This window comes from Hydra vulgaris, chromosome 09 (genome assembly GCF_038396675.1).
Source record: "Hydra vulgaris chromosome 09, alternate assembly HydraT2T_AEP".
Taxonomy (NCBI): domain Eukaryota; kingdom Metazoa; phylum Cnidaria; class Hydrozoa; order Anthoathecata; family Hydridae; genus Hydra; species Hydra vulgaris.
The window spans coordinates 45390094-45407953 of NC_088928.1; the positions used below are offsets into that span (position 1 = coordinate 45390094).

Consider the following 17860-nt stretch of genomic DNA (forward strand, 5'->3'; position numbering starts at 1 on the left):
TTTATAAAAGTAATCTAAAAAACAAAAGTAAATTCAATAAACAAATTTGAAATTAAAAAACTGCATTTAAAAACTAGAAAGATTTCTTAATTACTCAAGAACATACATCATGCACCATATATGCACCACACACCATCAAATGACAAAATCGCTAAACTCATTAATTAGCTAAGCAGTTTTTTGATTCTGTCTGACTTCAATTATACTAGAGGCTACAAATTCACTTTTGCTAAAGTTTAATAAACTAAATTTCTTTTTATTCACCTCCCCAAGACCATGAAGGCCACTACAGACAAGGAGACTACTTAATCGTGATTAACTCCGAAACACGAACCTTGGTGAACAAGACCGCTGCATAGAGAAACATGTCGAGTTCGGTACTTTCAGGGACATAGCGAGGATCAAAATCGAAATTCCTCGCTTATGCGAGCACCAAGCACTACGCAACTACTGCTAGTGAATTAATTACTGCGAGAACCTGACTTTGTTTTTGGTTTCATTGTTTTACTTTTTCACATACTTTGAAAGTTTTTCTCTTTAATAATACAACATAGGCAAAATAAAAAATAAATAATTCTTGATAACTACTGAAGTAAATAACAAAAATATAAATTTCCATATTTTGAATAGTGTTTTAATGATTAGTTTTTGTATTCATTAAAACATTACCCAAAACATGGAAATCCTTGATTCATTATCTTAAACCGGAAATTTTGTAACACAGGTTTACCTCTATGCCAGTCTTCATAAAGAAGGGTGAGATGCTGGTGAACAAGATTATTCTGTTTTTTCCAAAACATTTTTTCTAGGTAAAACTCTACAAGATAAAATCTAGATGCAGTTAACATCTGCTTAAAACGAGTATTTTTATGGAGTCACTATTTCTACCCTTATTTGAAGAACACTAAGGCAGGGGAGAAAAATTCACTTGAATAACTGCCTTGTATAATTCACTAGAAAAGTGAATTATACTAGACAGCAGGAGATGGTGCAGGTAGTACTGGGTTATATATTCCTAATAGCAGGGTAATTGTGATGATCCTGAACCAAATCTGACCTGGAGTGATCAAAAGATATTAGTTCTGTAAGCAGTACATTATAACATTGAGCCGGAGATTTTGGAAATTTTTTTAACGCATTACATTTAAAAGAGTAAATTATAGTCAACGTATGCTATATAGCTGTAGTCACTATTTGGTAACAAGTTGGTTAACACTGTAGTTTACGAAGTCACAAGTGTTTTCAATAGTAAGTGTTAAAAAAATATTGACATTGTAGCAAAAGTGCGAATAAAACACAAACATAGATATAGTAACTATATATATATATATATAAGTTCATACTTCTTAAGGGAGTCTCCGAATGCATTTTTGTTCTACTAAAAGTAAGATCGTTCCACTAAAGTAAGAACATATATACATTATCAGCATTTTAAAACATTGATGAGCACATTTTATTTTAAAATGTGCCCATCAATGAGGCCATTAATAAAATTAAAGAAAATAACTGTATAAATTAAAAAAAAAGTTTTAAATAAAAGAAATTATATATATATATATATATATATATATATATATATATATATATATATATATATATATATATATATATATATATCTATGTGTGTGTTAACTAGCCTCTATACTGTCTGCTTACTGGATCATTTTCAATGGTAAATGATAAGGGAGTTTCCCAATTTGCAAAATCAAAAAAAAGGCTACAAAATTTTTATCCTAATTAACACACAGGTATATATATTTATTTGTACTATTTATACCTTACAGATTTAAATATACATATCTTTATGAGTGCTATATGAAACTACAACTAAGGCTGTTTTTTTTCTGTCAAGTTTGAGGTGTTATTTATTCTAGATATTTTTAAAAAATTTCGTGTTAGTATGTGTATGTATGTGATGATGGTTGTATAGTCAAAAAACGCTCAGGCTAGGTTAGGTTAGGCTAGGTTTGTTATTGTTTGTTTTTCATCGTTGCTATGCAAATAATCCTTTTATAAAAAAATGGTTATCTTTTTAAATAAAAATGACTTTTTAGTATAAAAAAGTGCTGATTCATGACATAATATTAGAAAAGAAAAAGACAATATTTTGTATTTGTTATAATGTTTTAATAAAATATTTAAATTAATACAAGAATAATGTCAATTTATTGATTCCTTTTGTTCTTTTACATATTTCGTATATTTGATTTTTTTTTTTTCATTTGTTCAAAAGGTATTGATCATTTGTTATTTTAATTTTTGAATTATGTTTGAGAAACAAGCTTAAGTTTTCTTGAAATTAAACTTTGACTTCATTCTCTAACATAATTCATTCAATGTTTTTATTCATATATTTACCTTTGTTAACAAATACAACAACCTTTACAAAAATCTCTAAAATAAACGGACAAAAACCATAACATCATAATGTTAATTTATTGATTTCTTTTGTTCTTTTGCATATTCGGTGAACTTGATATATTCTTTTTTCATTTGTTCAAAAGGTATTGACTCTTTTAATATTTTATAAAATGAAGTAAAAAGATAATAGATACTGATTTATTTTGAAATAGTAGTATTCTATTTTTTCGACTTCTCTCCTTAGAAATGAAACTTCTATAGTTAGTGAAGCTAAATTTGGTACTAAACAAGACATTTTTTTAGTAATTTAAAAAAATTATTTTTACATAAAAATTAAATGGTTATTACATCATATCATAAAATTAATAAGTTTTCCATTTTGATCCTTGAATTGCCAAATCAAAATAATGTCGAGTCTATTTGGAAAATAAATTTTGAACGTTTTTTATATACTTCTGCAATAAAAACAAAATATAAATTGATTATTCTTCCTCTGGTTAAGATAAGTATAAAATTTATTTTTTCTCCTTCTGCATTTTTTGGTAAACAAAAATTTTCAAAACAAATTTTTTTAAATTTTACTACGAGTTGTTTAGCAGCTAACTTTTGATCAAAAAAATTGAATTTCATTTTTTATACATAAAAATAAACAAACATTTTTTTTTTTTTTTAAACGTTTGCAAATGTATATTTTTTTTAAAAACCTAATAATGAAGGTATCAAAACATCTCCATTAAACGTAATCACTATAATATAACGGTCTGATCTTTTTATAATATTTTTTTCGATTTTGGGTATGTTTGTCGCAACAAAATTTTTCAAGATTAGGTAAAACTTTTATATTAGCTTTTCAAATAGGATCTAATCTAAAACAGTCTCCAATATCAGTAAACATTCTGTCATCAAAAACATAGTTTTTTTGAGTAAATTTTTTTTAAATATCTATTGTATGTTGGTTGATGGAAACAGTTTTAAAGTTATTTTCATTCTATATTGAGTAATGGGCTATATTTCGTTTCTAGTTGATCTTGCAAACAAATTTTCGGCTCTATACGTATTAAACGTCTTAATATAATTCAATATTAATAATTCAAAATTAGGAACTCCTTTTGCTCTGTTTTTATAATTGTTTTCTTGTTCTTGTTCTGCGTTTACGTTATGTATACTATAACATTTTGGTCCCATAGCATAAGCTTGAACTATAAAATGTGGCGGAGGTATTTCGTTTTAAAAATGATTTTTTTAAACGAAACGGTTAAGAGTTTTTTCATTTTAATTTCAAAACCATCTTGAATTTTTTGGTTAATATGAAAAACAATTTCATCAGGAAATTGAATTTGATCGTCTAATTCTATTTTTTCAATAACATCTTCGATTTTATAATTGTCTTTAATATAATAAAACTGTTCTCTTTATACGCTCTATATACGTTTATCACTAAACTTTTGTTCACTTGTTTCAAATTGAAGTTAATTTTTTTTAATAATAAACTAAATAAGATTTTTATTTCAAAAAATCGTTTATAAAATATTTAAAATATCTATTCTAAACATATTTTTCTTAAAAAACAATTAACGATGATCGCACTTTTCCAAATCAGTTATAACAGCCGCCATCTCCAGGACCGAGGAGCCAAGCATAGACTATTGTAAAGAAAACCATATTAAAATAATTAAAAATATTTTTTATCGATAAGGACGACAATTAAACATTAAAAAACTGCGTGGTTCCATATTAGTGGGAAGTTATAGAAAAATTAGTAAAAGTAAAAAAAGCTTTAAAAAAGAACAAAATAGAATGATTTTTAAAAACTACTTAATTTTGTGAGCACTTTGGCTTTGGTCCTTATTTTCGAAACCCATATCTTTATCTTTAATAAAAAGCCAACTTGTTTAATTGATCTCGTTCAAAAAGCAAAATATTAATAACACTAAGAATAAAAAAAAACGAATGAGATATAAACAATTGTACTATAGTAATATCGAATGCTAATATCTAAATATTAACAGACATGTTATATATATATATATATATATATATATATATATATATATATATATATATATATATATATATATATATATATATATATATATATATATATATAGCTATAAAAAGATAGATAACAGACATTAAATATAACAGTAAGGGATTGTCCATAAATTACGCAACGCAAAATATAAAGTAGGAAATATTTAGCTCTTTCACGAGGCAATTTTCATTAAACTTGATGCGCAAATTTATCTAAATATTAAAACTCTGCAAGGGAAAACGTTTGAACTTTTTTGTTTTATTGTATAAGTTTGCATTACGTAACTTATGGACGATTCCAAACACCTATTGGCACTAGATGCTGTTTTACTCCTCTGCTAACTAAACCTCTTGGCTGGCAAAGTTAGCAATCTTGCTTATCGCTACTTTTTTTTTTTTAAGTAGATTTTTAGTTATAAATAATAGCTGGCTAGCATAACAGTCTAGCTTTACACAAACGGCAAACCACTTGCTTGGCTAGTTTAACGACCTAGCTCTACACATTTACTACAAAATAACAAAAAATGGTTGCATTTTCTATATTTTTTTCTTAAAAAAATTAAACGTTTAATATTAAAATAAGAATCATTTATAATTTAAGTATATTAGTAAGTAAAACATTTTTGAAAATCATTTATTAAACCATTCAAAATTTATGCTATTTTGTTAATGCAACATTTGGAATTTTATATGAAACTTTGGAACAAATGTTTAAACAAAAAAAAGTGCAAGTCATAAATAAAAACTACAATTGATAATTTAAAGTATAATTAATAACTAACTTACTTTATATTATCAATTAGTTATTAATTATACTTTAAATTATCAATTGTACTTTTTATTTTTGACTTGTATTTTTTTTGTTTAAACATTTGTTCCAAAGTTTCATATAAATTTCCAAATGTTGCATTAACAAATTAGCATAAATTTTGAATGGTTTAATAAAGGATTTTCAAAAATGTTTTACTTACTAATATACTTAAATTATAAATGATTATTGTTTTAATATTAAACACTTAAATTTTTAAGTCAATACATACATCATGCAACTTGTGCTTGCAAGATATGAACATTTAGAAATGTGAAAAACCTAGACTATAAACTAAGAACATTTGAAAATATAACATTATTTGGGTAACATTTTTCACCAACCATACCTTAAATGATATGTTTATCAATTTTGAAAACAAAGTATTAAATGCTCCAGTTCTAGAACATGCAACATATAGTTGACCATGAGAAAAACTTGGTTTTTTTAGATATACACCAACTCTGTCAAATGTTTGACCTGGACTTTTATTTATTTTCATTAAATTTGCCAATCTGACAGGAAACTGACAACGTTTCAGAAGAAAAGGTAAATTAAAATCTGATGGAACCAAATGAATTCGAGGAACAAATACCCGTTTACCACCCGAAAAGTTTGTCAAAACCTCTGCATCAATATAATTATTTTAAAGAGCACAAAATTTCATTCAAGTGCTATTGCATAACTCAGCTTTGAGATCTAAATTTCTAAGTAGCATAATTACACAACCGATTTTCAATTTGAAACAATAAGGAGGCATACCTGAAGGAGTTAAGTTGTTCAAAAACTCAACAGGAAAGTTATTTCTTTCATTAAAGTCATCAGTCTCAATTTGATCAGCATTTAAACAAATTTTGACCTCAACCGGTAGATATTTTTAAGCTACTTCTTCATTGATTGATAATGGATCTACATTAGTGGGTTTTAAAATGACACGTTTAGAATAATCATTTTGTTCAGCATCTCCGAAAATCTTATCAACAATAGAGACATTTTTTCTAATAATGCACTAATGAGGTATTTCAATGCATCTTTTAATAGGATCCTCTTCTTTAACAGGCATTGTTCCACTACCAAGTTTTAATAGCCATTGGGAAAATTCTCTTTTCCCATCATGTACTCTCATATTTTCATTTATTGTAAATTTATGCAGCCATTGTCACAGTAAAAAATATTTTATACACAATTCTATAACTTCAGCTGGTCGTCCTCTTTTCACAACAGGCAGTATTTGCCTAAAGTCACCACCAACAAGAATGACTTTTTCTCCAAACGGAAAGTTGTTGTTGCAAACATCTTTAACAACCGATCAATTGCATTTAAGGCATATTTAGGTATCATGGATGTTTCATCATGCAAAAATAAACTAACTTGTCCTAAAAAATATCCATGGATAGAGTTAGGGGTTAGATTACATGTGCTGTTGTCCAATATTGGGACAGGAAGTTTGAATAAACCATGCAATGCAGATCCATTTGTAAGAAGAGTTAATGCTATGCCAGCCCATGCAGCTATGGCAGATTTAAAACCCCTACTTATGGTTTCAGCAACCAAATAGTTATACGTAAACTTTTTTCTACTACCAACTAGTCCATAATGTCTATCAATTAAATGTATGTAATGCTATCCATGAGGATAGCACTACATACATTTAATTGATAGACATTGAGCAACAGCCTCATTCAATTGGCTTCGTCAATAGATTGTTGAACATTTTTATCAAAATTTTCAAGATTTAAACCTATAAACTTATGAATAGCTGGCAGATTGTAATCAGCCAGCGCTTTTCCCCTTTGATTAATAATCTTTTCAATTCGATGAAGAGTAGCTTGTCCAGCTATTAGAAGTGGGACTCAGTGGTGAATGAAATCTTCCATCATAAAAGCTTTGTATGTGTACCAAAGATGTAAAGGATTGTCAGGTTCACATAAGGTCAAAATAATTGAAAACAACTGTCGAATTTGCTTTGGCATCATGTTAAAACCGCCTCAGAAAGAGTATTCTGCCATGCAGGGTCATCTTGCAACAAACCTTTCAAAACACATGCTTCATGAAACGTTTCAAGGACAATACCATTAACAGTAAGCGCATCCTCTCAAGGTATTGCTCCTTTTGCTTACAAAAGTAACAGTCTAAGAAAAAGCAATTCTCCAGTTGGATTAACTTTATACAATCTTACTATCACCTTATTACCACCCCTTTGTCTAACCTTCCATTTACAAAGTTTATCATCAAAAACAAAGTGATAAGAAATGTCTACTTATGAAAAACATTCGGCTTCTTCATTTTCAAAATTTAACTTAAATCATGCTGTAAGATGTTTATCTCGTTGAGAAGCACGATCTAAAGCCACTTGTTCTGCTCCTTCTCTAAAATACACTATCTGATTGTCAGGAAGATGAACTTTAAGGTGGATAATAGTGTGCGACATTTGACTAATGGGATACACGAATATTCGTCACAATGCTTCAGGCGCACTAACTTAAAGACAATCTAAAAAAGTATTTACTTAATCATGATTAATTTGTTCGTTTATTGCAATACTTGCGCAGTCATACCCTTTGTACAAGTAATAGTACAAATATTTAACAGCCTTCATAGACTTGCAAGCTTCAACATCAATATGGGCTTGACATTTCATTAACAACCAAAAATTGTATGGTATAACCCAACAATTATCTACATTGCTGCCTTTAAAATTGAAAACCAAGCCATTGTCACCACGCCTGTTACGCGGATAACCATTATGATTTGCTACTGTGTTAGCATTAAGTTCTTTAGGATATTTTTTGCTGCATACTCTATTTATCATGCAGGGTGAATTTGGATTTAATATACCACATGGACCATGAATCATGTAAGTTTTAATAATGTCCTAAAGTTGAGGATTTACAATCGGATCTGGATTTTCAGCAGATATTAAATTATTGATATCCTGCCCTGTCTCAAGCTTATCATCATTTGTAAAATGAAGTAAAATATGAACATGTGGCAAACCACGCTTTTAAAATTCGATAACCTGAACATGGGTTACAACTTTCCTTGATACACCATGTTTAAAAATATTATTTAGGAGATTAAAAGATCGGGTTTACCGTATTTTGTAATTATAGCCATTGCATCTTTAAAGTTTTTTTTTAAAGCTCTAGGACTTCCTACATAAGTTGATGGCAAAACTACTACACGCCCTGGTCTAACATTATGATTGGTTCCAAGGTTGTTTAATTTGTTCATGTAAGGTATCATACTGCTCGCTTCTCAGTTTGTATTAGTTATTTTTGATATAAGCAAAGCGCTGGCCTTTAATTTTTACATATGCATCAACACAGAGACGTATTTGAATTTTTAACACCCTGGGGCACTGTTCCTTTAAGCGCTCTTTCTTAATAATAACTGTCAACTTTGATATTGGTGATTATTAAAAAACAAAAACATTTTCTATACAAAAATATATTAAGTTATGTAAATCACAATAAAAAATTATAATTTTCTACGTGAGTTTTGTTTTGCAAATGTATTTATAATGTCATTAGAGTTAATATCTACGGTAAGTACAGATTCTATAGATAGAATTGCTTACCTACTAAGACAATCATCTGTCATTCGCAACCTCAAATAAGATTTAATCCTCTTTAATGCTCAAAATTATCTCCCTGCTAAACAATTAGACGTTGGGCAGCATAGATATATTCTTAATGCTATATCTACGTAAGGAAACAGCTCTTGAAGTTTTTCAGTTCTGATCATTTTATAAATATCTATTATAGTTTTAGGTCATGTTTTCAGTTAAACTCATTAAACAACTTCTGAATTGTATATATTCGTAAGCAAATGAAGACGAAAGATCATTTTTACATATATTTTGAAGAATTTCTGCGTTTTTGTAAACTTCTGATGGCAATAGTTTTATAATTTGAAATAAAAAGTTAAACTTTTTATTGGCTTCATCATAGCACAATTTTCTTCTTTCTAATTCAGAATGAAGTTTATCAATAATAGCTTAAAATGTATTAATTCTTAAAGAGTCTCGAACTTTAAAATTTGTTTCTCCTTCTCTTTTTTCATCTGCAGTTAGTTTTATTTTTCTTTTGCGTATTTTTCGATATGTTTTGTGTCCCGACTTATTAATTGCTTTCTCTTCATAAATATCAAACATACTCATTAAATTTAATACATATCGAATTAAAGATTCGTATAAACTAACAACGGTTGCTAAATCAATCTCAACTGACTGCAATTGTTTACTAGTTTTGTTGAATCTTTCGAGTATATTGCCTCATAATGTGGCCATTATAGCTATTTCAACACTGTCTAGTTTTAAATATAGCCCATTAGCTTCTGATCTTGTTAAAGATTTTTCTGTTTAGCATCTTTGATAAAAGACAGTGCATTAACTATTTCAATTCAATTTTTGTTGAAATTAATACTTGCATCAGATCTTGCTGACCACCTGGTATCTGATAGTTTTTTAAGTGATACATTTTCTGTTTTAATCAAATTCTTCTGAAGTATTTCTTATCTATATGCAGAAGCACTGAAAAGTTTATAAATATTTTTAAGCAGAATAAAAAATTCAGAAGCATAAATACATCAGTCCACAGCGCATTCACCAACAAGATTTAAAGAGTGTGCCGAGCATGGTACGAATGTAGCTAAAGGATTAACTTCTTTAATGCGAGCTTGAAGTCCTGTAAATCTACCAGACTTATTAGACACATTGTCGTAACTTTGACCCAACAACTGTATTTCTAGTAATTGCGATTCTTGAACTAAAAATACAGTATCTGCTAATTCTTCAGATTTATGACCAGAATTGGGTAAAAACCCTAAAAATCTTTCTACTGGACAGCCATTCTTTTGAACATACTGAAAAATGAATGACAGTTAATCTACGTAGCTAATGTTAGGAGAAGAATCAATACTGATGGAAAAGTATTTAGCTTCCTTTATTTCTTTCACCATTTTTTGAATAACATTTTCTGCCATTATACTTATGAACTGCTCATATATATATTGAATGGTAGGTACAATTTTGAACCATTTCCTTTTTTTCCAAATTCTAAATGTGCTGTGCTAAAGAAAGATCAAACTGAGCTATAAGCTCTAAGCTCATCATGAAGTTCCCATTATGAACTGATCCAAAACGGTCCTTATCACCTCTAAAAGACATTCCACGAAAAGAAAGGGATTTCACAACAGCTTCAAGTCTTGTCAATAAATTTTTCCAATAATTTATTTTCGTTTCTACTTGATACTTAAGCTTTTGATCAACTCTATTTAATACTTCTTTTCTTTTGTTCATATTCATTACACACAGTTTGTGGTGTTGTAAATTTACATGACGTTTGATTTTTTCTTCTTCTTTTTTCTGATCAAAAAAACCAACTGTGGCAAACAATGTAGTGCCACCAAGTAAATAGCAAGGTGCACAAAATATTGATCCTTTACTTTCTGAGTAAATCAAAAATGTTCGGTTAATTTTTTCACTATAAACAAGATTAGATACAAAAATACTTTTTGACAAATATCGAAAACGAGTACATATTATCCCACGAATTATTTGAATGTAAATTCTTTTTGACTTTTGGAAATTGTTCTCTAAATTTTGGTAAAATCCATTGATTGATAAATAATCAATCGTTTCTTGATTTTCTATCGAGCTGGTTGGGTCATTTCTAAAGAAAAAATATATTTATTTAATACACAAACACCAAAAAGCTATTATTCACAGTTTATAACAAATTATATTAAAAAAATTCTACAAAAAACATTCAGGAATTAGATAATAGAGATAAATGCATAATATAATATAACTGGAGGATATAGATATCGTTTAAAATGTACAGAGTGTACTATATTTATTAATAATTTATTTTCTAACATAATTTAACATAACAAGCGACTAAAAAAAATAGTCTACCTATGTACATGTTTATAATTGTAACCTACCATGAAAAAAATTAAAAAACTTAAATAAAGGTTTCTTAGGAACTATAGATTGTTTAGAAAGACTGTTATGTTGATCCATTGGAAAACGTGGTGTATCAATTATTTCTTCCAATTCTGTAGACAATAGAGTTTTACTCGTTTCTGTACTGCTCTTAGTTACTAGTATTAGATTGTCTGGATTTGATAGATTATCTTTATTAACGGTGAATATGTAACCATTTTGGTTTCTGTAGAAAAAATATAATAAATTTTATATAACTTAAATGTACCAAAAGATATTATTTGAAAATTATATCAATTTTTTAATTAAGATTTTGCAATAAATATTTGGACTTGTTATGTTCATGCATGGACAAACAGGGTGAATCGTTTAGTTCTTCGGATTCTGTAGTCAATGGAGCTTTACTATTTTCAGTGCTGTCTTACTTGATAATATGAATATTAGATCCTCTGGATTTGATAGATTATTCTTATTAACAATAAAGCTGTGATCATTTTGAATGCTTGTGTTATTTACTACATTTTCAACTAAAAACATAAGTTGCGATTACTCCACATATCTACATTTTAGAAATAAACTTTTTACATTAAATAATAAATAACATAGCAGTATTTACCATAAACAACAATATGAAGTTTAAGCAATAAATACTGTAACAATATATACCTAAATGTATAGTATTTTTGCAAAATTATTTAAACGTATGGTTTTCTAGCAAAACAAACTCACTTGGCGATGTGCGAGGCTGTTTATCTGTAAAGTTAAAATATGTTTCTAACTTAGCAGTCTTTAAAAGTATTTCAGCTTGAGCATCATTATTTGCATGAGATCGTTTTCGGTTTTCTGCGCCGCTAAGCTTTGTGCTATAAATCATCATCGCTTATTCAAATAAGAACCCTAAAGGTTATGTATTATTATAAGTTTATACCATAATGCAATAAGCATAATATTGAATAATATTAATGATTATATAAATAGCTCACTAGGCTCAGTAGGCAGAATACAAATTATATATGATAACAATAATTTTAATACTGAAACTAAAAACACCAGTCGAAATACAAATATTTACCTTTTTTAAGACTGCATACTGTAATACAAGGCATTAAGCAGACAACATACTGAAGAGCAAAATACTTAGACCAACAATAAAAAAAACTGACAACAATCTTAAAAATTCCAAATTATACTGTGCATACGCAGTATATACAAGATGGTTTGCAAAAAAAAGTATCCCTCAAAAGGCAATCAAAGTTTAATTGCTAATTTATTATAATTAATGCATGATTTATCATGGTTATCACTTCAAACTATGAAAAAACAAAATAAAAAACAAACTGATTAGGGCATATTAGCACAAAGTTTATTGAAAGTTTAAAGTATTTTTAAAGAGTTTAACTAATAAAATATTTAATTAATAAAAATTATAAACCATTTATTTAAAAGTAATTTATATCGTGATTACTTGTAGAAGAAGACCTCTTAACGCCGACGCACAAGTGTTGAGCTTATCCATTACGCTATCGGTACATACTATATTCTGTATATTTATAATACATAAACCATTTGTTTTGCCACGTGACTTTCTATATCAAATTAACGCTTTTGGATGAACAATTGGCGCATAACTACGTATAATTTTTAAGTTTAATATGTTCGCCTTTTGAGTAATATTTTATTCTGCAAACCAAGTTTTGCTGATAAAAATTGAAGATATTTAGTAGGTCTATAAGTAGGGCAATAATTTGGACATAATAATAATACAGAAGTTTTCGTGAAATGATATAAAATGACTATTTTACAATTTTGTAAAATTCTAGCATTCTGAAAGCTGGCGCCCTGTCATAAATACGTCTCTGCATCAACAGCATATTGCGGAAACAGTTTCTTGCCATTAAAGATCGAAGAAAAAAGTTGTTTAACTGAAAGTCTATAATTGTAATACTGAGATAGAGTAACATGATTTCTAACCAATGATGAACCAATTGATTATGCCAACTTGCATCACCTCTTAGGATAAACAGAGGATAAACCACTAAATCTAAGTTGGCAGGCATACTTGACATAGTCTTAAGAGGATGACCTCTTGGGTAAGCAACAACTTGCCTGGAAGCAGGTGGTGCACCATCTTCACCAACAAATACAACTCCAAGTTCAATATGCGAAAAGAGATCATAGCGACGTCTATTTTGCCCTTCAAGTAAAGACATTTTTACAACTGAGACTAAACGACCCTCAATAGCTGCTTGACGAATTTCTTCATCTTCTTCTTCAGCCATGTTTTTAAATGCAAAAACGACGGGATACTTAAACGACAGACCAATCTCTGTCCTTGCTATTACATCTAAGGTTTTTGAGAAAATAATTCATCAACAAATTAGTAATTATCTAGAAGAAAATAATTTACTATGCAATCACCAATTTGGTTTAAGATCTAAGCGCTCTACAAAATCAGCTGTAACAGTTTTTACTGTTAACGTCAGAAAAAGCATCAATAAAAACCATTTTGTCGGATCCGCATTTATTGACTTAAATAAGGCCTTCGACACTGTAAGCCACTCGAGTCTGTTATATTAATTACCAGCTTATGGAATAAATGGCTTAGCGTTACAACTAACAACGGATTATCTATTTAACAGAGCCCAGTATGTCGCGTATAATGGGAAAGTGTTTGAGTCTCATGAAATCACAAGAGGAGTTCCGCAAGGTTCAATTCTTGGACCTTTTTTAGTTTTGAATGAATTTAATGATGTATCAGACGTTTTAAAATATAGCTAATTTATCAAGTATGCTGATGGCACGGTTATTTTTTTTTAGCTGATAATGAATTCAATTAATAGAGGAAAAACTACTTGAAGACGTAAACGGGATATCAAAAGGGTTTGAAATAAATAATTTATTTTTAAACCTTCAAAAAGGTAAAATTGAAGCAATGCTTTTTGGAACCGCAAGAAAATTATTAAAATGCCAGCGCTTAAATCCTCTTATTAATGAAGTTCAAATAAACAATACCAAAACATACAAGTATTTAGGAATCCATCTAGATCTAACCCTTTCGCTTAATGCCGATTTTAATTTTAAATGTAATAAGATTACTGGGTGTATTAGCTTACTAAATTAAACACCATATCTGCTAACAATAAACGCTGCTAAATTTATTTATGTCTCGATGATCTTGCCAATTTTTACCTGCTGTGGTTTAAGCAACTTAAATCACACTGCAACCCAATTATACCGCATCAACCGGTTATATAACAGAATAAACCAAATAATATTAAATGCAAATAAAATTTTAAACGTTAATATAAATTTTTTTTTATTCTTAAATAACGGTTAAATTTATTTATATTTTAATGTATCAGTGCCCAATAGGGTATCAGCCTAATTTATTGTGCTGATTTGGCATTACCTGTATAAATATTTTACAATAAATAAATAAATAGATAAATAATGAATTATGGCAATATTGAAAATCTTTTCTATATTGCTATAATTTTAGACTTTTATCAGAAAATTTTTTAGCACCACAATGTGAACAGATCTGATTTATTTCTCCAATATAATTATTATCTGTAATAATATTACTTCTTGCTATTCAATGCATTCTACCTTGTCTCATTGCATTTCCTACATTATTCTTATTAGGATTCAAATGAATTTCTGCTTGTCTAGCTCTATTCCTCTTATTTTGATGACAATTAACTTCATCTCGTTTATCTCTATTTCTCTTATTTCGATGACGATTAATTTCATCTCGTCTAGCTCTATTTCTCTTATTTCGATGACGATTATTTTCAAATCGCCTAGTAGCATTTACACTAATGAATTCTTCTAGCCCAACATCATCCATTTCAGTTTCATTATTATGAAACATAATAACAACAGTATTACTAATGCAGTCACAGATAAATGTAAAAGAAACTTAGGAATTGCAACCTTTTCTATTAAGTTACTTACTATTACTCTAAAGGGAACAAAAGTAAAAAATCAGGTAACTTTTATAACTTACTGTTATTTAAAAAAATTAAAAAAAAAACTAAATTAATTAGTTAAAGACAATTTTAAATTATTTAAATATATTTACTATTTTACATTTAATGATAAAAAGAATACCAAAAGTCTTTAGCTTAATAACTAAAATGAGTAACCGAATTTTGATAAATAAATTTATACTTTTTTAAATAAAATTAGAATTTTATTTACTATTACTAAACCGTATTAGACGTTGCTTACTGCTAGTAAAAAAGAAAAACAAAATTTTAGATTTTATTTTGTTTCTTATCTATAAAACAATTTAAATAAACTATTTAAAAGAGCTATAAAATGAATGCAATTGTGAGCTAAAAGTATAACTTTAGAAGTGATATAAACCTTTAAAATTTAATTCATTAACTTAGCAACTGGTCAAAAAGAATTACCAACACAAAAAAATTTTCGAAAAGGTCAAAAACGAAACGGTCAAAGTAAATAAAAATTAAACCAATTTTATTAAAATTTTCAAGATTTTGAAATGGTCTTAAGATGTTTATCAAAAAAAAAAATGTTAAAAAAAATTTTGGTCAGTACATTTTAATCTAAAGTAATAAAAACAATGAGACAATTTAATAATAAGTTTAACAATTTTTAATATATATATACTTAAATACTTTTTTAAAGAGAAGCATAACGCCTTAAATTAAGAAAAATAGAGAAGCATAACCTTTTTTTTTTTGAAGACTTCCAACAGAAGTTTTTTGTTTTTCCTATTACTTTTTCTAAAAGGAAAAATAACTATTAGTTCAGAGAAGTATAAAAAATACTGATATGTAAACGTATAAGTACCTTAATTTTTTTATGTTAAATACATAAATGAAGTTCCAACTAAAATTAAAACTGTATGGTAAACTTATCTAAATCAGTATCAGTTTTAAAAAAAATGTTGTTATTATTAACCCTTTTAAAACAACATATTATTCAACGAAAACAACAATAAAGTGTATTAAAGGTTCTAAAAATCACTTTAGTTCTTTCCAATTGCCCTAAAAAATAATGTAAAACTTTCTTAGCTAGTTGCTTGAAATTCTGTGCGACAATGAAAAAAACTGTTTACATTTTTACAAAACCACTACTAACGATAGCTAATAAGTGCAAACAGAACAATATTTAGGCTGATGAAGTCGAAAAAAAAAAACAAATCCTATATGCAAAAGCACAATAAACACAAAGTTTTAGTTCCAAAGTAGTAGAAAATCACTTAAAATTTTTTTTCATTTTACACTGTGTTTTATCAAAACGTAATTTTAAAAATTTTCAATATTACTTATCTAAACTTGTTTTATCCTTGTTTTTTATTCTTTAAATAAAAACTATATCAACACCAATTTTTTCCATTTAATCAAAAAAAAATGGACAAAATAACAAATAATTTTGAAATTACTTTATATCAACAAATTACAATATTTATTAAAATTTGGTGAGTTGGCAGCCTCAAATTTATGGCTTATAGATTTGACCCGTGAAAAAGGTTTTAAAGAACTTTAATATTCAAAAGTTCCAATAAATCCTGTGGAGCAATTTGATTTTTTAAAAAGAGAAGTAATTTATTCTTTTAAAATGAACAAAGAGTTAATTCTATTACCATCCTACATTAGAAATCAATGTTCTCTAACACAAGGCAAATTAAGTTACTTACATTGCTCAGAAATTAAGTTAAACAAAGATGACATTAACTTTAAAAATATGAATAATAAAGGAGAAAAAACTTCAACAAAATAATAAAAACAAGTAAAAAATAATGACATAAAAAGTTTTTAGAGTTATTTTTATCACAATTAGAAAAAAATTCAAAATTAGAGATATAGATTCGCTAATAATATAATAAAAATACTTAAAGAAGTATCTTTTAGCGGATTTAATATTCGTTTATTAAAGGACGATGAGGAGATGTATTATGCAGAATACGACAGACTTGCTTCAGTAGAACCCACTATGCTTATCAGCTTACACAAAAACGGACAGAATAAAAATTTTAATCAAATTTGAAACGAACTGCTGAACATTTTGCAAACCAAAATTCATAAGTATTTTAAAAAGCAAAAGAAACGGAAGACAATTTGAAGAGAAAAACGAGAAAGACAAAAAATAATTTTTTTTTATAAAAAAAGCCTGTATATTTTTAAATGAATTTGAAATTAAAAAAAGTGTTTTTTATTCCTTATAAAGTTACCTGACTCCGTCATCAATTCATTTTACAAAAAATAAAAATAACTAGCAACCGGGTCGATCAATCTTCAGAAAAATCTATTCAGCTTATTTATCCTAATAACAAATTGCATCCTATGCTACACAATCTTTATCATTTAAATAACATTTTTGAAGAGTGAAAAGATATTATTCAATCTTATTTTTAAAAATGAGGTTTACATTTGCATATACAAGAGTAAGATTATATCAATTTTTATTTTGTTTTTATTGCAAAAGGTTATGAAAACAATCAAAGTATACTTGTAAATTTGACCTGACATTATTTTGATTTGGTAATTTAAGAATTAAAATGGGAAACTGCATATATCATTTTTGTCAAATTATTAATCAAGACTTTCAAAAATAATGGAAAAAGTGTTGGAGAAAACTATAAACCCATTAAAAAAAATTGCAACATTATATTAAAATATACAAACAATATTATCAAGTAGCAGCACAGAGTCATTGCAGTTCGTGAAAAAATAAAT

The 17860-nt window shown here is 27.6% G+C and overlaps 1 protein-coding gene across 1 annotated transcript; it reads right to left on the bottom strand.

Moving 5' to 3' along the window:
• Window positions 1–10259: 10259 nt before the first annotated feature.
• LOC136085513 (uncharacterized) lies at window positions 10260–12027 on the bottom strand. The gene is made up of 3 exons (XM_065806826.1): window positions 11876–12027; window positions 11170–11376; window positions 10260–10875 (listed from the first exon to the last, which is right to left on the bottom strand). The coding sequence occupies exons 1-3, from the start codon at window positions 12025–12027 to the stop codon at window positions 10260–10262; spliced, it is 975 nt and encodes a 324-aa protein (XP_065662898.1).
• Window positions 12028–17860: the final 5833 nt, after the last annotated feature.

What these genes read in the sequence shown, in the direction of transcription:
- LOC136085513 (XM_065806826.1), bottom strand. Translation starts at nt 12,027, where the DNA reads ATGATGATTTATAGCACAAAGCTTAGCGGCGCAGAAAACCGAAAACGA. An exon ending in CCTCGCACATCGCCAAGTGA is followed by an intron (nt 11,377 to 11,875) that starts GTTTGTTTTGCT and finishes TTTTTTCTACAG; the next exon opens with AAACCAAAATGGTTACATAT. An exon ending in CCTAAGAAACCTTTATTTAA is followed by an intron (nt 10,876 to 11,169) that starts GTTTTTTAATTT and finishes TTTTTTCTTTAG; the next exon opens with AAATGACCCAACCAGCTCGA.